Here is a 23,237-nt window from a genome sequence, read left to right on the forward strand (position 1 = left end):
TTAAGAACACATAAAAATGCTTTCATCTATTCAAAAGTATATATTCTCAGCTTGATGCATAGTTATCTGATGCAAAGACCAATGGAGTTCACTGAAAGTCTCCCATTGACTTCAGTGTGCATAAGATCAGGACCTGGGGGCTAAATCTGTCCTTGACCATCTGCTGGGCACATAAGACCTAATAGGCAGAAAAACTGATGTGGTTTTACTGCATGGAGTGGGGAGCCCAGACAGTGGATCACTATGTAGGGGCATGAAGTATGCTTGTGGGGGACCACCCATAGGTGCTGGAACTAGGGGTGCTAGTGATGCTGCCATACCCTCTGGTATGAAGCAGTAACAACAACCCAAATACATGATTTCCACTTTCAGCACTATAAAAATTGTTCAAGCACCACTGAACAATCATGAAGAGGGCTTTGGAATCTGTAGGACAGGGGCTATGGATCAACATCAGTGTGGATCCACTTACTGAACCCTCAAAATTTGGGAGGGAGAAAAGTGATTACCAAACCCTAAGGTTTTGGCTGCTGCTCCACAGTCTGAGGAATATGATTTGTTTCTCTTGCACCTCCCCATGCGACCCAGGTGAGAAAGGTAACTGGTTAGTCATGTGTTATAGTTTTCATTGAGTGAGCATAATTTATTATCAGAAAAAGGGTTTAGAGAAATCACAAGTTTATCTTTACAGAAACTTTCATGCAGGTCTTCATCTAACTCCCACTCAAGTTCCTCAGAGTCTTCCCCTTGACATTAATGGGAACTGTAGTGGCCCATTTATCCATTGAAGAAGTCAGTGCAAACAAGGAACCGTCTAGACAGGTGTGTCTTTTCCATAGAAAGAGCTCTGAAAGGATAATCTATTTTCATAGATATTTTTTCTATTTTTCCAAACTAGAAAATACATATATTCTTCTCAACATTTAACAGAGCTGAAAGCTGAGACAAAATAGTTTTAAAATTAAGAGACAACACAAAGAGAAAAGAAACAAAAAAAATCTGCTGATTTAAAGATCGAAAAGAAAGGAAAAATATAAAATAGTACTGTATCAGGCAGATTTTTAGAGTTGGCAGTTAAATAGATACATAGTAGGAGACAGCAGCTCCAGCATTCCCCAACAGTAAACAGCAACAACACTAGGTATCTGCTTAATCATAAAGTAAATAAAGTGAAAATGCAATACCTGTTCAAAGCTTCAATGATATTCACTGTCACAGCAATTTCATATAATAGCATATTCTGATTTAGCTAGCCTTGTTCTAGCCATCGGTTTCTGAAGGATACTCAGTAGTAGTATAATATGTGATTCTGCAACAAATTGAGCCTGACTGCTCCCATGTATGTAACTCTGCAAAATGAGAATAAGAAACAAAAATAAATCATCATTATTAAGGCTGCGAAAAATGTTGAAAATGACATGATTTAGTATGTGTATATGAAAATTAAAATAAAACCTGTCTTGCAAACAGTGCATAAATAGTATAGTGCCCGCAGAAGACATATATTTCTAAAGTTAAATTTTTATAAACCATTGTTAAAAGCAAACCATCTGAAAAGCACAGCTAATGCAAAGGTCCACCATATATAAAAAACTGCTGTACTTGATTGGCCACCCATGAATCGGAAACCCCACATATTTTGAAATTTAATGTACAGGCTTCATCCACCTGAGCAATTCCAAGTTCTTCATTCCATTGCAATTTAAATGATGGGAGGGATGAGTAATAGATAGCACTTAGCAACTACTAACACTGATCAACAAGAATGTGTGTGTGTCCATCTTCTTTGAAGATCACTTGTTGACTAGGGAGGGGATGGGTTCAGGGATGTGTTTGAACATGGCTTTAACAGATATTCAAATGTCAAGTGAAAAAACAGGAGGCTTGAGAAAGGAAGTTGAACTTTGCCAAAATGTGAACAGATGATCACACAATCACCATTTCATAGGCTACAAAATGCACAGAATCTGCAACCCACTGGAGATGCTGCCACTTCTATACCTCATCACAAGATATTTTAGTTTTCCACACGACTGACCTCACGTACACAGCCATCTGCACTCACTTTTCAGAAGCACTAAAGTGCCGCACATACCTTCAGTTAAACTATGTTTCCCAATACCATCTTCCCTGAAAACAATGTGTCCTCATACTCCTTAGCATATACAAAAGAATTGTACTGAACCACTGGAAAAAAAAATCTACATCCTTTCCCAGTCTCAGAGTGGGCATCGTATTTAGCATCTACTCTCACATTTGGAGGGTGAAGAAGAGGGGAGGGAAATCATCCTTGCTGAGAAAGGCAACTTGCACTTGTTCTCTCACGGCACAGCAACTGAATAGCATTGACATGTGCTCCAATGTGGTCATGATATTCTCCCTTTGGATTTGGCTTATTTACTTTAGTTCCCCCACCCCGAAAAAAGAAAAGAAAAGAAAAGAAACCTTGAATCAAACTCGGAAGGTTAAAGTTTTCCATCCATTTTTGTTTGTTCATATTGAGACAAGTTTCTCTGTATATTGTTTGGGCTGTGTCTTTTCTCTATCTTGTATTTAAAATACTTACAATAAATAAAATAAGATACATATATTAGATATAGAAAGACATTTTAAAGAGCAAATCTACTCAAAATTTGATGTTTTTGATATATAGTCCAATAATGACTTGAAAATAGCCTATTTTGTGGACGTATGTTTAAACAAAGTGACTCATTGAAAATTTTTAGTACGTTTTCAGTACAAAACTAGCCGTTGTTACAAACTTGCATACAAAGCAAAAGTTGAGGGACAGTGAAAAACCACACTAACTGCAAAACAAACAAACAAAAAAGTGCTATAGCCACAGCTTGTCATATTACTTTTTTGAAAGAATGACCCATAAAAAGTCAAACACACATTTTTAAAACACCAGGGTGAAATCCTGGCCCCACTGAAGTCAATGACAAGATGCCAAGGGGAGCCAGGCTTACCCCTCATATTTTATAGTTTTCACTTAAAAAAATTTCTGAGTGTACACTATTGACGTTAGGGCCCAAAATGATTCGAACTCGAAAGAAAAATGAAAGATGCTGCTGCTTCAAGCCACAAAAAATGCCTTTATTCAAACTGACTAAATTTTGGCTGATGTTATTATCATAAAACTCACAGCCCATGTTATTCAGTGGATGGCTACATGCTATTCTTTAAAATACATTAATATATGTTCAAATACTCAATTTTGCTTTAGTTTGGTTAAGAAGTTAATATTTATCAGTGATTTCCCCCCACCCAAGTAAAAACCATTTTTTTCTAGCAAGATAAAATGATTGATCTTAGAAAACTGGACTTCATGATTTTCTAATAAGGCACGACACAAGCCAATCTATATTCCATAGGTCTTTGACAAGCCAGCCAAGAAACTCTAACGAGCCAAGAAAGAGGATTGTCAAAGAAGGGAAGGCAATGCTAACATTTTTCAGTTAACTTGAGAATAGTTAATGATTAAGTTGAATTAAACTAAATTGATTCTTAAACCATCATTATTTGCTCTGCTGTGTTAAATAGCATAAAAGGGACATTTGTACTGCTCTTCACTTTGCTACTTACCTATGAGGCTGACTATAATTACAGATCCATGCTAACAGTTATTCCTGCTCAGCTATCCAGTGATAGTAGTAGCCTAACCTATAGTCCCCATGGGGACAAAGGGAGACTAGTTTGATCCCAGCTCTCTCTTCACATGGGAAACCAAACACTGTCCCTAGGCACCTTCCAATGACAAAAAGGAAAACTAAAATTTAAAGTGCTCTTGAAAAATGGAGGAGAAAAGTAAGGTGTTCTGTGTGTATATGAATAAATCTCTGAGTTCTGACATTTGTGATTTTACAAACTTAGCAGACAAAAGTACACCAAATACATTCCTAGTTTAAAAAGAAAATATCTGCAATGGACTTTGATACACACAATTATGGTCCCCTTCCTGCAGACAAACACTGAAGCACTTGTCATGACGGGACTGGACTAGATGACCTATCACTGTCCGTTCCAGTCTAACAATTCTAGTGTGCCTCTATTTACCTGAGCACTCTCCTTCAGTGGGAGGTCTCCTGTGACGGCCTAACCATGCCCAATAAATGGTGAACGTCTCCTTCTTCTCATTAAAATTTTAGTAGAGTGTAGGAGACTAAGACTTCATTATGTTTACAAAATATACTATAGTATATTTACTAATACAGTATTAACTGTTTGTATCAAATCATTCAATCTAAACTACATCTCACAAATTAATATTTTTGGTTTCTTACACATAATAAAATCATTTTTATTTTAAGAAAAAGTGAAGATGGGCCAATTATATACCCTAAGTTTCACTTAAAAAAAAAAAGAGAGAGAAAGAGAGAGTCCAGCAACACTCTTAATGTGAAGAAATGTACACATACCCTACTTTGACCCATCTCCAGAGTGAGCTAAATTTCAAGGAAAAAGGAACAGGTTTCAGAGTAACAGCCGTGTTAGTCTGTATTCGTAAAAAGAAAAAAGAAAAGGAGTACTTGTGGCACCTTAGAGACTAACCAGTTTATTTGAGCATGAGCTTTCGTGAGCTACAGCTCACTTCATCGGATGCATAGCATATTGTGGAAACTGCAGAAGACATTATATACACACAGAGACCATGAAACAAAACTTCCTCCCACCCCACTGTCCTGCTCCTAACAGCTTATCTAAAGTGATCATCAAGGGAGGGCCATTTCCAGCACAAATCCAGGTTTTCTCACCCTTCCCCCCGCCCCCCCCACAGACACACATACAAACTCACTCTCCTGCTGGTAATAGCCCATCCCTCTTTGAAACCTCTCATTATAATGCGCATGATAATCAAGGTGGGTCATTTCCAGAACTAATCCAGGTTTTCTCACCACCGCCACCCCCCCCACACACACACACCCCTCCAAAAACCACACACACAAACTCACTCTCCTGCTGGCAATAGCTCATCTTACAATGTGCACAGCAATAATCCAAGTTTAACCAGAACGTCTTGAGGGGGGGTTTGTAGGAAAAAAAAAAAAACAAAAACAAGGGGAGATAGGCTACCTTGCATAATGACTTAGCCACTCCCAGTCTCTCTTCAAGCCCAAATTAATAGTATCCAATTTGCAAATGAATTCCAATTCAGCAGTTTCTCGCTGGAGTCTGGATTTGAAGTTTTTTTGCTTTAAGATAGCGACCCTCATGTCTGTGATTGCGTGACCAGAGAGATTGAAGTGTTCTCCGACTGGTTTATGAATGTTATAATTCTTAACATCTGATTTGTGTCCATTTATTCTTTTACGTAGAGACTGTCCAGTTTGACCAATGTACATGGCAGAGGGGCATTGCTGGCACATGATGGCATATATCACATTGGTGGATGTGCAGGTGAACGAGCCTCTGATAGTGTGGCTGATGTTGTTAGGCCCTGTGATGGTGTTCCCTGAATAGATATGTGGGCACAGTTGGCAACGGGCTTTGTTGCAAGGATAGGTTCCTGGGTTAGTGGTTCTGTTGTGTGGTATGTGGTTGCTGGTGAGTATTCGCTTCAGGTTGGGGGGCTGTCTGTAGGCAAGCGAGAAACTGCTGAATTGGAATTCATTTGCAAATTGGATACTATTAATTTGGGCTTGAAGAGAGACTGGGAGTGGCTAAGTCATTATGCAAGGTAGCCTATCTCCCCTTGTTTTTTTTTTTTTTTCCTATAACCCCCCCCCAAGACGTTCTGGTTAAACTTGGATTATTGCTGTGCACATTGTAAGATGAGCTATTGCCAGCAGGAGACTGAGTTTGTGTGTGTGGTTTTTGGAGGGGTGTGTGTGTGTGTGTGGGGGGGGGTGGCGGTGGTGAGAAAACCTGGATTAGTGCTGGAAATGACCCACCTTGATTATCATGCGCATTATAATGAGAGGTTTCAAAGAGGGATGGGCTATTACCAGCAGGAGAGTGAGTTTGTATGTGTGTCTGTGGGGGGGGGCAGGGGGAAGGGTGAGAAAACCTGGATTTGTGCTGGAAATGGCCCTCCCTTGATGATCACTTTAGATAAGCTGTTAGGAGCAGGACAGTGGGGTGGGAGGAAGTTTTGTTTCATGGTCTCTGTGTGTATATAATGTCTTCTGCAGTTTCCACAATATGCTATGCATCCGATGAAGTGAGCTGTAGCTCACGAAAGCTCATGCTCAAATAAACTGGTTAGTCTCTAAGGTGCCACAAGTACTCCTTTTCTTTTTTCTTTTTAAGGAAAAAGGAACAGTGGGGATTCAAGGAAACAGTCTTCAAGAGATAGTGTTGTTAAACAATGGTGATGATGCTGATTTGTTGTCACATGAATACAAAGAAAACAAATCCCTTCTGTACATGTAAAATACTTGATATCAGAAGGGGTCAGTTTTACTGATATACTTTTAATTGTCCCTACTCCATAAAGCATTAAAATTGATTTTAACAAGTATGAGTAATATGAAATGATCTTATCTTATGGAAGCAATCGGGCAGCTCATTTTTATCCTAAATAATACACTGCACTACTGACTTTTCCTCTTTCTGTATACATATAGTAGCAGTTTAAATTCCCACAATACTATTTTATAGACTAAGACCTACAGTATATTTCCATATTTTTATTGTATGTTACTGAGACCCTATGAGCAGAACCATTTTTTGTCATGTCTAATTTGTTAATTGTAGCACTATATTTATTCTACCACCAGAACATATTTTAAATAAAAGAAAAATATTATTCTCAAATCTTACTGTTAATTTTCTACCAATGTATCCTCTTATTTCATGTTCACATTTCTCTTCACATTTGACTGCACAATAGACAAAGCTATTTAATTTTTTTTTAACTTAATATGGTTACACGACCTTACAGTCTACTTACTGATGGGTTAGCACAGTCAGCCAGAGCCTTAGGAATAATGATGCAAGCATGAGCTCAATAAACAACAGAACTACATCTGTTTATTACTGCAATAGGGTAGAGAGGCAGCTCCCCGGCTGCTGCTGATTACGGTTACCAAACAGTTATGCTCTCTTAACAAGCAGGAAGCATACCCCCACCCTACTCTTCTCTATTGAGTTCCTTCCTAAAACAAGGTTCCTTTCCCTCCATGTGGGAAAAGCCACAGTCTTTAGGGGCTGTCTGTGGGAGCCAGCACAGTAAATATGTTACAAAGTACTGCTCAAATTACGTTGTGTGGTTTCTGATATCAGCAGGAAATATTAATTACAATTCTTCAGTATATTCAGTCAATGACATGGGATTATTTTACATGTAAATATCTAGACCTCAAACTTGCAAATTAACATTCATTTTTGTTAAGTGCCAACAAACATGGCTGGTGCTACAAAAGACTGAACACTGAGTTCCAAGCTCTGAAAATTTAGAGCCTGATTTTCCATTTTTTTTTTTTTTTTTACACCTGGTGTAGTCATTTACACTCGGCAAATTGAGTGTAAAATTCTACTATTCTGATATAATAGATGGTTTGAGTCCTTGACATTTACATCAATTTTGCACAGATGTGCAGACTACTTACAAGGCAGTAAAGAATCGGTTTCTTACAATCTAAACATAACAGACGAGATGCTGAAACGCTTATAGCAGCAAATGCCTAGAATTTTGGAGGGTTTTTAAAACCTGAACTTTTAAAAAAAACCTGAAAGGGTCTAGATAATTTAGGCCCAGTCTCCCTGAGAAACTACCACCTCTCCAAATGATATAGCAGTGGTAGAGATCAGTTGAGGCATTGGAGCTGCTTGCCCACTGATATAATTGGGAGAGGGCTAGGGGGAAGTGCATTCTGAATTAGCTGCCCTTGGTTTTGGAACTGCCTTCCAACACTGGGTCATTAAGTCTCAAATGTGGTGACATTTAGGGCATGATGGAATATTTGCTTGTTATGACAGGTTTTCCTGGGGGAGGAGGAATGATTATGGATGGGAGGGAGGTAATGAGACAAGCCATGCTGCTTGTTGGGAAGGATTTAGAGCTCTGATTTTTAAAATATATTTATGTATTTTGTTAGAGTTTGTTGTTTACTGTATATAATATGCCTAGAACACAAAATACATGCAAATGACTTAATGACAAAAAACCAAACAAGTAAAATACCTGTGCTTAGATACCAAAGTGATGTGACTTAAAAACACCTGAAATATATATTTTAGTTTATGACATCAACATAGATACAAAGTATTAGCTATTTAATTTTAAATTAAGGATGAGTATATGTCTGCAATAAACTCTACATATCATGGGTTTGATTAGTGATGGTGACAGAAGCCAGTATAATTACATATTGAGACTACAAATCCTTCCTACCCAGCTTGGCAGTCCTTTGGCCACTGTACAATTCTGACCTTTTCGTATTCAGTGCTCAGATACTACTTTAATTGGCATAGAAATGCCTAGAAAGATATTAGGGGCTAGATGAAATCCTGCTTGAATGAACAAGGAACTTGCTGTTTTCTTTTTTGTAGAAAGAAAAGATTCTGGCTGAAATGGAAAGACAGAAGAAAACAGAAGACGAAGAATAGTAAGGAGAGTGGAGTGGATATAATAGTAGATGAGGAAGATTAAAAAGGGAAGCGTGAGTTTGCAATAGAAATGACTAGTTTGATTTTGGCTTTCAGGCAGTCCATGTATGTAGGGGAAATGAATATTGTTTTGAAATAACTACAATTATTAGTCTTCTGATAGTCAAACTGAATGTGTCCTATGGGGGAAGTCTATTAAAAAGCCAGTCCAGATGCTAAAGCAACAGTTATCCTTGAATGTAATTTTGAAGTATATGTGGATAAGTTTTTATATTCACTGTGACTCTACGAATTTCTCTGTAAAGATAATAATGATATTATCAATAAAAGGTGATCAGGTTACATTTGTACAGGTAAAGTGGGATAATAAAATCAATACAAGTTACAAGAATGTCTAAGGTCAGGTGATGCAGATGGGAAAGACCCAAGCTTGGTATATTTGTAGTGATTGTTAATTGTTTCACCAAGAACAGAACAGAACATGGCATCACATGAATTGGCCAGGAAACCAAATTGTGTATTCTATAAATATAATGTAATATTGTTATATAATTCATTAATGCCTTAAGATGGAATGTTCCCAATTCATGCAAACAGATATACTGATATCTGGGTACAGTTTCATCAAATGCATACTGTATCTTAGAAGTTATATTTAATATGGGCAGTAAGGAAACACGTTACAAAAGAAGAGTATGTTTCAATATTTGTGTACACTTTCAGAGTATGAAAAAAATTGAGAGGCTAATCTCAATCTGAACTATGAAGGGGTAACCAATTCAGAGCTATTGCATGTGAAGCAATGGTGGTGGATACACAGCAATTTTAAAGGCCTAAAAATTGTACTTACAGAGTATGTCCCTAAAATAGAAATTAAAAATTATGCATGAAAATAGGTAAGTGCCTTTTGCACACAAAAATGTTATTTCCTTTGCAGTTATATTTGTCTCTGTGCATGTTTTGAAGCCACAAATCATTTTATATTAAAAGTGCCAAGAACATTGAATTTATGTTTATTACTGTCAAACCAACAAAGAAAGGCCAATACTTTCACACATGGATGTCTAAAGTTATGTGCCAAACTCCATATTTAGGCACCTACATGAAAGCTTGCCAGATTTTTTGCACGTTTTGACAACCTACATCCCATTTCAATAGAAGTTCTGGGTGCTCAATTCTTCTGAAAATCTAGCTACTTTGTTTTAGAAGACTACTTTTAGGCGCTCACTGAAAATTCTTACCTCAATAACTTAATTTACGTGGCTGTTTTCAAAATGTTGGTCTGAACAGAGTAGCACTATTAGTATCTTTCAACAAATTATTAGGCAGTGCTGTGTTACTTTCATCCAATCAAGACAATATAATTTATTCCATAATGTTACATTATTCCATATCCTCACTGGTGTTTGCGGCACAGTGCTTCAAAGCTGAAAAGTATAAGCAGGTAAAATATAATGTGAGAACTTCAGCACCCTCAAATGTCAATGCAATAATGCAATAATTTTAAAAAAAGGACATTTTAGATAAACTCCAGGTACAAAAGTAAAAGATTGCATCCAGGGTCTTGCACTGATGTGTTCCTTTCCAAATCAAAGTTACCGTACAACAAGCAATAAGGGCCAGAGGCTCCCAGAGATGTCAGCAAAACTTAACTGAATATGAAAGGTCAATGCTTAAAAGTAGATCTCTTTCTTACAAATCCCTTCATCTTTTGCAGCATTGCCTCCTAAATGTTAACACTGATATGACTGGGGCAGAGCTTAAAGCCTCCTTAGCCATGGTAACAAATAACTTACAAAATGAATCTGTTTTATTAGTCAGTTATCCAGAAGGTTTTACACTTTAGCGTTATCACCAAACTTGTACTTTTTATTTTCATGCATTACTAAAGTGATAGTTTAATACAAGTTAAATTAAGTTGTCACATTTTGTAAAAGAAATGTAATTTTTTTTATCTATAGCTATATACCTATATATAAACAGCACTATATTAGAGATAAATGCAATGTCTTACTATTAATTATTCCTTTATAGATATGACCTATTATTCTATTTATTTTTTATCTTTTATATTTTATGTATAATTACGGTTTGTTTAAAGTGCAGTTCTACTCTGAAAAGTGCATCTAAAATGTTTATCTTTAGATTCTAAGTTTGTTTCAATTATTTTACATCAGATGTATTCAGTTTAAAAGAAAGTGTTTTCTCTTCCTAATTTCCAACTCTGCAAACTAAATCTGAGAGTAAAGATAGAGTCTCTCCTTCTCACACATCAACACGAGTAAAGTATTCTGGAAGGTAAAGCATATCCTCAATTAATCTGTGCAAACTCTCTCTTCAAATTATGTCCTCAGTAACACCTGAGGGCTATAGGTTTGCACGGCTTTAACTGATTGCCTCTCTAACTGGAATTCAGTAAATAATAAAAAATCCAGCTCTTTCTGCTCTACACGGCTTACCTAGATAAATTAGATAGATAATAGAACTTTCTTTTGCCATTTAAGTCAGACAACATTGCTCTGAACACATCTAAAGACAATATCTGATTAATAAAAAAGTTTTGTACATATTACTCAATTTTCAGACTACAACCGCACTTTGAAATGGTGGAAAGTGTCAGCATTTGAGATTGGCCTATTACTTGGGGCAGGAATTATAATTACCAGTGGTATACCTATTGCCTAGACGTGACCAACCATTTTATCTATATTTGCATATAATCACAGTCAAGTCTCTCATCATCCCATAGGGGGAAATAAATTATATGAACTTTCTTCACTAGAAGGCATAAATAGACCACTTAACATTTAATTTGAAAATATAACCAGATTTCTAAATTTCTAAAGGCAGTTTATAAAAATCAATGTACCAATATGTTGAAAATCTAGCATTCATAGTAGCAAGTGTGGTTTATTGAAGGCATTTTTTTTAAATTCAGTAACAAAAATAGTTAATGTTTATTGCTTATGATATATCAAGTAACAATATTATGATGGAATATCCTAAAAGAAGATTGAAATGCCTTTCTTTTTGAGATTCACAATAGGTGCTTAAATGCATGGTATAAAATTCTTTATAGTCTTGAAGGAAATAGTCTTGAAGGAAGAGAAGAAACTTGTTCTCTGCTAGCAAACTATGGCCTAATTTTCCAGAAGAGAACATGTAAACCACCTGATTACTGCAAGAAAAACAGAGTTGTGTGTGCACACATTATTCATCTACAAATTGGGGTCAGGTGTTTGAACTGGCAACTTGAGCACACAAACTTACTGAAAGTTAGGCCTCTGTGCATAACACAGGTGATATACTTGGCACTCGTGAAGAGAAGTGCCAACTGTAGAATTCCATCTCTTCTTTTAATACAGCAGCACAGATTGCAATATTTGGGGAGCGAATGGAATCTTTGATGCGGCCTCAGAGATTACCAGAATTAATTTAGCACAGTCTCTGACCACATACTGCTGTGGAGTCTCCCTGGATCCATCTCCTAAATCTGAATCTGAATATAAAGGGGGCATTGGAAGCTTTGATACAGAACTGCCTGAGCCAGGGACTTTGACAGTAACAAGTCAGAAAGCAGAGGGCTCTTAATCCATGTCTCCTGCCAACACTTTTACAGAAGAGGTAATGTCTTGTTTGAAGAACTAGAGTTTAGTACCATAGACTTCAGGCACCCAGAAAAGGAGATCCTCTATCTCTGGAGTCATGACCTTTTCTGGGATGGAGCAGGGCTCTTTAATAGTGGAAATACCTGCTGAGTTTAGAAGGAAGCGGTGTCTATGCTGAAGTGGGTAGAGTTATGAAGAGTTTAGTTTAAGGTACCTTTGTACTACAGGCACAGGTGTCGCAGTATTTGATGTGAACCTAAATGTTAGGCTTCAGTTTTGGCTACAAAAATGACTGGTCTGACAAGAATATGGTTTTTGCCTGGCTCAGGTGACCTATCCAAAGGACATTGTGGCATAGGCAAAAAGTATTGCGTGGTCTCAAATCTTCTGGGTTGGTGCAATTAAGCATGAGGAAATGCTTTAAGGCTGAGAAAAAGTAGCTAAAATATGCTACCTCATTTAAGGGAGTGTACCCACAGTTTTAAGTTAGATCTAATATAAAATATAGTTTGAAAAGCCATCAGATTATTGGTGGTAGGAGTGGCATTTTCCCTCTATTTGGTGAGAAGAATGCAACTTTGTATTATCTTTCTTTCCGTACCTTAGTCTTCTGAAGAGTGAGCTGCTCCAATGCACTCTACATGGTTCTATGCCTCAAGAGTACTTAAAATTTCAGCTGGTGCAGACTGTGGCTGCCTGCTTCTTAAAAATAGTACTTCTGACCTGCCACATATTATGCTTTTTTTTCTGACGTCTGTACTGACTTTCAATTTGCTTCTGGGAAAAATGTAAAGTGCAAGTGGTTTGGGCCTGTGTCCTTAGAGACTTCTCACTTAGGGCTGTCCTGAAAACAAGAAGTCCAGTTCATGAACAATTCTGAGGTTTTGGTATTTGTTTTTGATCCACATTGAGACAAAAACTGAGACCCTTTGAATTTTTTGTGAAAAGAGGCAGCACCAAAAACCCAACCCAGGTAAGCCAACTGGCACATAGCAGATCCAGGTTCAAGCCCCTGCTCTAGAATACAGACTTGAACCCGAGTATCCCATATCTCAAGCCTTTGCTCCACCTATTAGGATACAGAATCACTCTCTTAATTTTTCCTGTTAGAGCTAGTCTACTTTGTATAAATAATTACGAGTTCATTGGACAGGAGAGACTAACTCAATAGACCAGTAATTACAGAACTCTGTGGGGGAGACCCAGAGCACAGACTTGAACCTGGCTCTTCCCTAGCACAGGTGAGTACGCTAATCAGTGGACTATTTACTATTCTTATCTTTCACTCTTTTTCAATTGCATCCTGGACCTGAGAAAACTTCGAGAAGAAAGTTTAGTCAAAATTGGTATGTTGCTGCAAAGAAAGTTTTGGTTTTGACAAACTGGCATTTTCCAAACAAAAAACATTACATCAAAATATTCCTAACCTATTCTACCCTCACCTCTTATGACATTTCATAGCAGCTGCAATCTGGGGAAGTTCTCATACTTATTCCTTGCTGACTGAAAGAGGGGATTGGTGAAAAGTATTTTCAGTCAGGGGGCCTCAACTCTGTGATTTTCTTTCTCTCCCTTAAAAGCCCCATCAAACGTTGCATGCTGCATATCTCCCCACCGCTCCACAAGCTCTCCTTGGGGATGTTGATTGATTGGGTGGATTGGCATATGGGGTGGATTGAGGAAAGAAGCTGTTATCTGCAGTCTCCTTTTGATGATACTGAACCAATTGAAATTTTTTTGGGGGGAGGGGTTGTTTTTAATCACGCACACGCAAAGTATTTAATGTGTCTGGAGTTCTAGACAAGTGATTTTAACAGGTAAATAGAAGTGAAAAACGAATCTTTGCCCCTCACCATAGTTTATGGAGGGAAGTGTGGCACGCTGCGGGTGAAGACTGAATAAGGCCCACATCTGAACAGTTCTGAGCATTTTGGAGAACTGGTCCCTTTCAGATTTTAAAATTCTGCTATTCTTGGGCATAAATCACTTTGAAATAATGGGAGCTGAGGATGTCAAGTGTCAGTGGCAAACATTTGTTCAGTGCATGTAAATTTCTACATAGCAGTGTTAAGTATTTATATGCTATTGCTAAACTTATTGAATATTTAGTAGTATTAGACTAGAGATGGCACATACATAGATGTCCTCAAAAGGATAATCAAGAATAGCCACAATGGAAAATATTTAGTTTCTCTAAATAATGCATATGCTTAAGATCTCTAGAGTGATAGTTGTCACGGTTCAGTAAAATACTTATATTAAATGTAGATTGTGCTCCTTCCTTTCTCCCCATTAAACTATGTAAATAAAGAGAAACAATTTGAACCAAGGCCTCTGAGTTATATTTTAGTCCTTGAGGCAATTCAATTAGCAGCAAGGATAGCCCACATTAAAATTTAAACATCATTGCATATTTCAGTTGCCACAATTGTCTCCAGCATGGTTACCTGAATAAAGCAGCATGAAATTTATGCTTGAATTAGCCTGTGTGGGGGAATGAAACTATTCTAGGAGTGGGAGCACTAAATTCTACTCAACTTACTAACCTTTTATCATATGGGGTTATTTTAATGAATTAAGTTCCAAACGATATTTCTCCTTTAAAAAAAAAGTGAGAAATATATTTGTTACAAATTTTACCATGCTGGAAACATTGAAATGGAGGAGACAAGGGAGTGGGTAATATTTTTTACTGCAGCAACTTCTGTTGGTGAGAGAGACAAGCTTTCAAGCTACACAGAGCTCTTCTTCAGGTCAGACCTGAAAAACTCTGCATAGCTTGAAAGCTTGTCTCTCAGTATCCTGGGACCAACGTGGCTAGAACAACGCTGCAAACAATGTTGAAATGAAAACATATTTGAAAGCTACCAAAAGCAGAATATTGTAATAATATCAAGATTTGTATTTTCCATATTATACTATATTTTCTTAATTACATTCTCAGCTATCAGAACTGATTATCTAATACTCGATTTATATGAAATTAAAAAAATGTACAGACTATTTAAAACAAATCTTGAATGCCGATGAGAAATTTTAAGCTACAAAGAGAAAGAAGGGCTAGGTTCTGTGAAAGTGGGGAAAGTCAACTATACACATGCTCAGATTTCTAGGAGCAAGAATTCTGGTGACTCTTCTTTTGGCAAAGCAGGCAGAGGGTTAGAATGGGAAGTTGTTTGGGTAGAGTGTCAATGGGGATAGCTTCTTAACCACAGACTAACCCATGTTTTGAAACAGTTATACAGTTACTTTAGTGGAGGGTGTGACGTTGCATCCCATATTTATGGAAATATGCTTATGAATATATATATGACATAACTGGAATATGTTTAATGCTATGTATGCCATATAACATCTCTCTGCAAAAGTTATGATCTTCTGAATATATTCATCCTATTTGTATGCATGGGTAATTTTTGTACTCGAGGTTATGAATATTGGTTGTGTATTTGCTTGATTTTAAGTAACCTTAGTAAAGCATTTGGTCAGCTTCTTGAGAAAGGAATGTGCAAATTAAGTGCCCAATCAAGAAACAACAGACAAATTGGATACAATTAATTTAGGCTTGAATAAAGACTGGGAGTGGATGGGTCATTACACAAAGTAAAACTATTTCCCCATGTTTATTCCCCCCCCCACTGTTCCTCAGATGTTCTTGTCATCTGCTGGAAATGACCCACCTTGATCATCACTACAAAAGGTTCCCCCCCGCCCTGCTCTCCTGCTGGCAATAGCTCACCTTACCTGATCACTCTCATTACAGTGTGTATGGTAACACCCATTGTTTCATGTTCTCTGTGTATATAAATCCCCCCCACTGTATTTTCCACTGAATGCATCCGATGAAGTGAGCTGTACCTCACGAAAGCTTATGCTCTAATAAATTTATTAGTCTCTAAGGTGCCACAAGTCCTTCTTTTCTTTTTGCAGATACAGACTAACACGACTGCTACTCTGAAACTTAACAGACAATGGATCTTGCCAGGCTCCAATCCACATAAGAAGTCTACTTGAGGATGTTCAAGGTAACGTGTGAACCATGGCGGCTACCTGTAAGTTCTGAGTCATGCATGGACATGTGACTTGCCCATGTGACTCCAAAACTCCATCTTGTAGCTCGAATTCTACACAGGGGGAGGGAGGGGTATCTACCCACAAGAGAAAGTCTATTTAAACCCCTGGGAGATCCCTCCATTTTGTCTTCAGCTGGCTCAAGAGATAGCCTCTCTACCCCCAAAGGATACCTGAAAGAAACTGGAACAAAGGACAGTAACCACAGTGGATGTGAGTGATTGCGGGACCCAAACTAGAAGGAGACTAGTCTGTAAAAGGAAGCTTACTGGAACACCTCTGAGGGTGAGGTTTTATCTGTATTCAGTTTTCTTACTACATTAGGCATAGACTTGCGTGTTCTCTTTTATTTTGCTAAGTAATTCACTTTGTTCTGTCTGTTACTACTTGGAACCACTTAAATCCCACTTTCTGTATTTAACAAAATCACTTTTTACTTATTATTTAACCCAGAGTATGTATTAATACCCGGGGCGGGGGGGGGGGTGAGGGGGAAACTAGCTGTGCATCTCTCTTTATCAGTGTTATAGAGGGTTGAACAATTTATGAGTTTACCCTGTATAAGCTTTATACAGGGTAAAACGGATTTATTTGGGGTTTGGACCCCACTGGGAGTTGGGCATCTGAGTGTTAAAGACAGGAACACTTCTTAAGCTGCTCTCAGTTAACCTTGCAGTTTGTGGGACATGGTTCAGGCCTGGATCTGTGTTTGTGGCTGGCAAGAGTGTCTGGCACAACCAGGCAGGGTTCTGGAGTCCCAAGCTGGCAGGGAAGGCAGGGGCAGAAGTAGTCTTGGCACATCAGTTGGCAGCCCCAAGGGGGTTTCTGTGATCCAACCCATCACAGAGGGGAAGAAAACGACTTTATGTGCTCAGCATAGAATTGCTTGAATTCAATGAGCTAAGGTCTGTCAGACCTAACTTAGATTTTACACCACTGCCTTTATACAGTAACTCCTCACTTAAAGTCATCCCGGTTAACACTGTTTCATTATTAGGTTGCTGATCTATTAGAGAACATATTCATTTAAAGTCATGCAACATTCTGTTATAAGGTGTCTGGCTCGCCCTGCTCCACCCGCCGCCTGGTGCTCCTGCCAGAGAGTGGGGTCGGGGTGTGGGGGCTTGCCCTACTCCGCCCGCCTGGTTTTCCAGCCGGGGAATGGGGTCGGGGAGCGTGAGCTTGCCCCGTTCCACCCACCTGGCATTCCAGCTGGGGAGCAGGGTCGGGGTGTGGGGACTTATCCCACTCTGCCAGCCCGGCATTCCAGCCGGGCAGCAGGCAAGCCCCCAACCCGCCTCCCCGGCAAGAGCACCAGATGGGCAGAGTGGGGCAAGCCCCTGCAGCCTGACCCCACTCTGCCCCACTTCAACCAAGCTTCACAATCATCATTGGTGAGTACAATATTAAATAGTTCGTTTAAAATTTAAAATTTATACTGTATATGTATATAATGTCTTTTGTCTGTTGAAAAAAAATTTCCCTGGAACCTAACCCCCGCATTTACATTAATTCTTGTGGGGAAATCTTCATCACCTGGACCCATGGAAAAGAAGCCCTTAAGGAATTCCACCAGGATTTCAACAATTTTCATCCCACCATCGACCTCAGCCTGGACCAGTCCACACAAGAGATTCACTTCCTAGACACTACAGTGCAATTAAGCGATGGTCACATAAACACCACCCTATAACGGAAACCTACTGACTGCTATACTAACCTGTATGCCTCCAGCTTTCATCCAGACCACATCACACGATCCATTGTCTACAGCCAAGGTCTACGATACAACCGCATTTGCTCCAATCCCTCAGACAGAGACAAACGCCTACAGGATCTCTATCAAAAGTTCTTAAAACTACAATACCCACTTGGTGAAGTAAAGAAACAGATTGATAGAGCCAGAAAGGTACCCAGAAGTCACCTACTATAGGACAGGCCCAACAAAGAAAGTAACAGAATGCCACTAGCTGTCACCTACAGCCCCCAACTAAAATCTCTCCCAGTCCATCATCAAGGATCTACAACCTATCCTGAAGGACAATCCCTCACTCTCACAGACCTTGGGTGACAGGCCAGTCCTTGCTTACAGACAGCCCCCCCAGCCTGAAGCAAATACTCATCAGCAACTACACACCACACAACAAAAATACTAACCCAGGAACCAAACCCTGCAACAAATCCCGGTGCCAACTCTGTCCGCATATCTATTCAAGGGAATCCATAGTAAGGCCTAACCACATCACCCACACCATCAGGGGCTCGTTCACCTGCACATCTACCAATGTGATATATGCCATCATGTACCAGCAATGTCCCTCTACCATATATATTGGTCAAACCGGACAGTCTCTATGTAAACGAATAAATGGACACAAATCTGACATCAAGAATTATAACATTCAAAAATGTAGGAGAACACTTCAATCTCCCTGGACACTCAATAACAGACTTAAAAGTGGCAATTCTTCAACAAAAAAACTTCAAAAACAGACTCCAATGATAAACTGCAGAACTGGAATTAATTTGCAAACTGGACACCATCAAATTAGGCCTGAATAAAGACTGGGAGTGGATGGGTCACTCCAAATCTAATTTTTCGCAGCCGATACTCACACCTTCTTGTTAACTGTTTGAAATGGGCCTCCTTGATTACATTGGCCTCATTAGTACTACAAAACTGATTTCCACCCCTTCTTGTCAACTGTTGAGAAAAGCCCACTTCCACCTTAATTGAATTGGCTCATGAGCACAGACATCCCACTTGGTAAGGCAACTCCCATCTTTTCATATGCTGTGTATTTATACCTCTCCATGTATTTTCCACTCCATGCATCTGATCAAGTGGGTTTTAGCCCGCAAAAGCTTATGCCCAAGTAAATGTATTAGTTTCTAAGGTGCCACAAGGACTCCTCGTTGTTTTTATTGTTGACTCATTCATTTTGTGATCTAAAATACGCCCCCAATTGTTTTCAACAGTCCTACCACATAACGAGTTATTCCCCATTTTGTAGTTGTACATTTGATTTTTTTCCCTTCTTGAATGCAGTACTTTGCACTGGTCTTTATTGAATTTCATCTTGTTGAATTCAGACCAGTTCTCCATTTCGTCAAGGTCATTTTGAATTCCAATTCTGTCCTCCAAAGTGCTTGCAGCTTCTCCCAACTAGGTGTCAGCTGCAAATTTTATAAGCATACTCTCTACTCCATTATACAAGTCATTAATGAAAATATTGAGTGATACCGGACCCAGAACTGTCCCCTGAGGTTCTCCACAAGATACACCTACCAGTCTGACAGCAAGCCATTGACCACTAATCTTTGGGTATGTTGGTGCCCACCTGGGTAAAAAAGCCGTATAGTAATTTCATCTAGATCACATTTCCCTAGTTCGCTTATGAGAATGCCACAGGGGACTGGATCAAAAGATTTAGTAAAAGTCAAAATATATCACATCTACTGCTTCCCGCTTAGCCACTAGGCCAATAACTCTGTCAAAAAGACATTAGGTTGGTTTGGCATTATTTGTTTTTAACAAATTCATGCTGGCTATTGCTTATAACCCAATTATCCTCTAAGTGCTTACACATTAATTGTTTAATAATTTGTTCCAGTATCTGTCCAGGTATCAAAGTTGGTTGATCACCCTATAATACCCTGGGTCTTCTTCATTCCCCTTTTTAAAGATGTCCTTTCTTCAGTCCTCTGGTACCTCACCCATCCTCCATGAGTTTAATATAATTGCTAATGGTTCCGAGATTGCTTCAGCTAGTTTCCTAAGTACTCTAGGATTAATTTAATCAGGCCATGCCAACTTGAACACATCTCATTTATCTAAAATAGTCCTTATTCTGTGTTCCCTATTTTGGTGTGCGTTCCTTCCCCCTTTTTGTTAATATTGTGTTGACCATAGTCTTTTTAGTGAAGACTAAAGCAAAATAGGTATTAAACACCTCAGTCATCTTGCTATTTTGTTTATCCAACTGTTTTAGGTGTCCCTAGAGACCTTTAGATAAATTTGATTCGACTGCAATGCTTTTAAAGTACTTAGGGCTAGGTCTTCACTACTCCAGCTATAGTGGCACAGCTACAGCACTGCACTGCAGCTGTGGTGCTGTAGCATAGATAAGTCCTACATAGACAGAAGGGGGTTTTCAGTCAATGTAATTAATCCACAGCACTAGCAGTCAAGCCGGCAAGATCAGATAAGCTGCAGTGATATTGCTGCAGAGCTGTGCTCATGTTGCTTCATCTTGTAATAATTTTATATTAAGCCATCTGATTAGTTTATCTGATGGACTGTGATGCACTGATTGTATTACTAACAGTTTAGAGCAGATCATGCAATAGTCTGTCCAGCAGTCTGCTTTGCACATGGCTGTAGTGATTCGTACATTCTGTAGATCTCACTATTAGATGATATAATCAATAAGATGCCATTGGATCTTGGTGCATCCATGATGTTTTGTTTTTGTCTGGCAGGTAGAAAAGGTATGTGATTTCTAATTGCTGCCTGACTCACTCAGCGAGTAGCAGAGTTCCACTGCTATTCTCCTTCCCAATCCCAGGCTATCCAGTGGTGTGCTGCTTGGTTACCACATTAATGCAGGGGTTGGAAATAAATCTGACACCAGGGTGGATACAATGAGTTTGTCTAAGTCACTGTAGAACTTTTGTTTCTCTCTGTCAGCATTTGTCATGGAGGGAGTGTAAGCGGTACGCTAGCATCGTCAGAGCTTGTGTTTCAATGGCAACAGTAGAAACATAAGATGAGCACTTGTTCCTTTAGGTAGACTTTTGAGTTTGGCAGCAATGGAGTCACTAATGGCAAAGCTAACATCACCAGATGGTTGTGGCTCTGTGGACTGGCAGCCTCACCAGTAGACCATGTGCCTTCCACTGATCTCTGCAAGTTTCCCATTGTTGGTGAGTCTGGTTTCACTCAGTGAGGCAATGTTGATCCTATACCTGGCCAGTACTTCTGCAACAAGTGCTGTGCCTCTCTCAGGTAGGCTGGTGGTAGGATTGTCGCACAGAGTCCTAACATTCTCGCCTAACATTCTTAATTTATGGGATAAGCAGTTTAATGCTGACTAGGGCTGCTCGGATACCTAAGATGTTGCTGAATGGTGCTGCTACTTCCAAGTGACCAGTGTCATGAGCCACCTTCACATAGGTCTGTGACTATGATCACCAGCATCACCTTTTGCTATTGCTTCACCACTCATCCATTACTGGAGGACCTTCCTCTATCATCAAAGCACATACATTGTTTGGTGGTGATGACCTGTTCTCGCCTATTCTCTTGAACTCTGGGGACATGCATTCAGAAGATGACTGGCATGGGTGAGGGTGAAGTCTGTGGATGTTGTTATGGAATCATTCTATGTATCTTCTATAGTAGTGGACAACTGCTGTGCCTGCATCTGCTTATTATACCACTGTAGAAGGTAGCACTCATCTGCCACAAACTGCAGAGGTCTTTGCTACCATCCTGGTAGCTGGGGACATGGATAAATGAATGTCAAGGTGTATTCCACACACTGGTGCACCTTCTCATTGCACCTATGGGGATCCATGCTAATCCAAGATCTCTTCCAGAATCAGCCTGGTCACAGGAGGGCCCAGTTACCAGGTGCTATCACTCAGAATGCTAAAGCAATTGCTTTATGGCAAAGTGAAAGTGGTCTTGCCAGTAGAGAGGCTATGCATCATCAGGAAAGACTTATGCACTCAACTTCCCTTTCACCTAAACATGGCTATCTGGCAGCCAGTGATGATAGTAGCAGGGTCACTCCATTTGTCACTGGTACTAGACACTTCACGCAGGTCTGTGCCATGGCACTAGCCAACCTACTGGCTTGAATACTAGTGCTAATGTAAATAGTGAGTGTGTGACTTTGTGATACTGTATATGAAGTTGCTTTCACCACCTTGGGTACAGCAAAGATCACTGTATTTCTGGGTCATTCGTATAAAACCAGTTATGTTACTCACTAAAAAACAGAAGATGCACTGACAAATTCTTGCATTCCATGTAACTGTAGGCACAGTAACAACATAGAGGAATCTGTGGCATGACATTCAATCTAATTTTAGAGACATGCAGATCAATACTGGAATGCCAAGGCTGATAAAATCCAGGGCTAGACCAACTGTCATGACACCAAAGACTTCTATTCTGCTTTGAAAGACATATATGGTCCTACACACACCTACAACTACTTTGAAGAGTGCAGACAGTCTTAAACTAAACACAGAGAGGAGAAACCCTTTAGAGGTGGTGACAGCATATCAGTGATTTTCTGAACATATTGTCCAACATTGTAGACAAGGCACTAGTAAGAGTAATGGATCAGCCAATGTGCAATGACAACATGGACACAGCCCCATCCCTTGACAAAGTCAGCACTGCGATCAGTGCTATGAAGGAGTGTAGGGACCCTGGATCTGACAGTGTTTCTGTAGAAATAAAGTACGGAGGTGAAACCTTGCTGTGACTGTATGGACTCAAATATGGAGTACTGAAGAATATGTACCACAAGATTTCAAAGATACCACCATTGTCACCATATACAAGAGGAGAGGGGAAGTCCTATTGTGGCAACTAATTGCGGTAGCTTATTTCTTCCCACCACTGGAAAGGTTCTGGCCAACGTACTCTTTGATCATCTGCTATGCAACATTATTAGTTGCATGTTATTGGAGTCACAATGTGATTTCAGGCCAACGCAAGGATCAGCAGATATCATGTATAGCTTGTCAGGAGCAGGTGAAATGCAGAGAACAGCAACATAACCTTAATACTGTCTTCATTGACCTGGTTAAAGCATTTGACACCATCAGTAGACTTGGTCTTTGGCAACTATTATGGAAGTTTGATTACCCAGAAAAATTCATCAGAACTGAGGCTATTTCGTAATGGACTGCTCAGATGAGTTTGTGTACATGGTGTTCTGTCTGACCCATTTCCTATCATTAATGGTATTAAACAAGGCTGCATAATTT

The 23,237-nt window shown here is 39.2% G+C and overlaps 1 protein-coding gene across 3 annotated transcripts in view; it reads right to left on the reverse strand.

Annotated features, from left to right (window-relative positions):
* TUSC3 (tumor suppressor candidate 3) overlaps positions 1 to 23,237 on the reverse strand; it is a 293,191-nt gene that overhangs the window by 53,579 nt on the left and 216,375 nt on the right. For all 3 annotated transcript variants that reach the window (XM_074951349.1, XM_074951348.1, XM_074951347.1), the window contains one exon: positions 1,286 to 1,349. In XM_074951349.1, the coding sequence (XP_074807450.1) occupies positions 1,286 to 1,349 (64 nt within the window). The remainder of the gene's footprint in view (positions 1 to 1,285; positions 1,350 to 23,237) is intronic.

Source organism: Natator depressus, chromosome 4 (genome assembly GCF_965152275.1).
Source record: "Natator depressus isolate rNatDep1 chromosome 4, rNatDep2.hap1, whole genome shotgun sequence".
Taxonomy (NCBI): Eukaryota; Metazoa; Chordata; order Testudines; family Cheloniidae; genus Natator; species Natator depressus.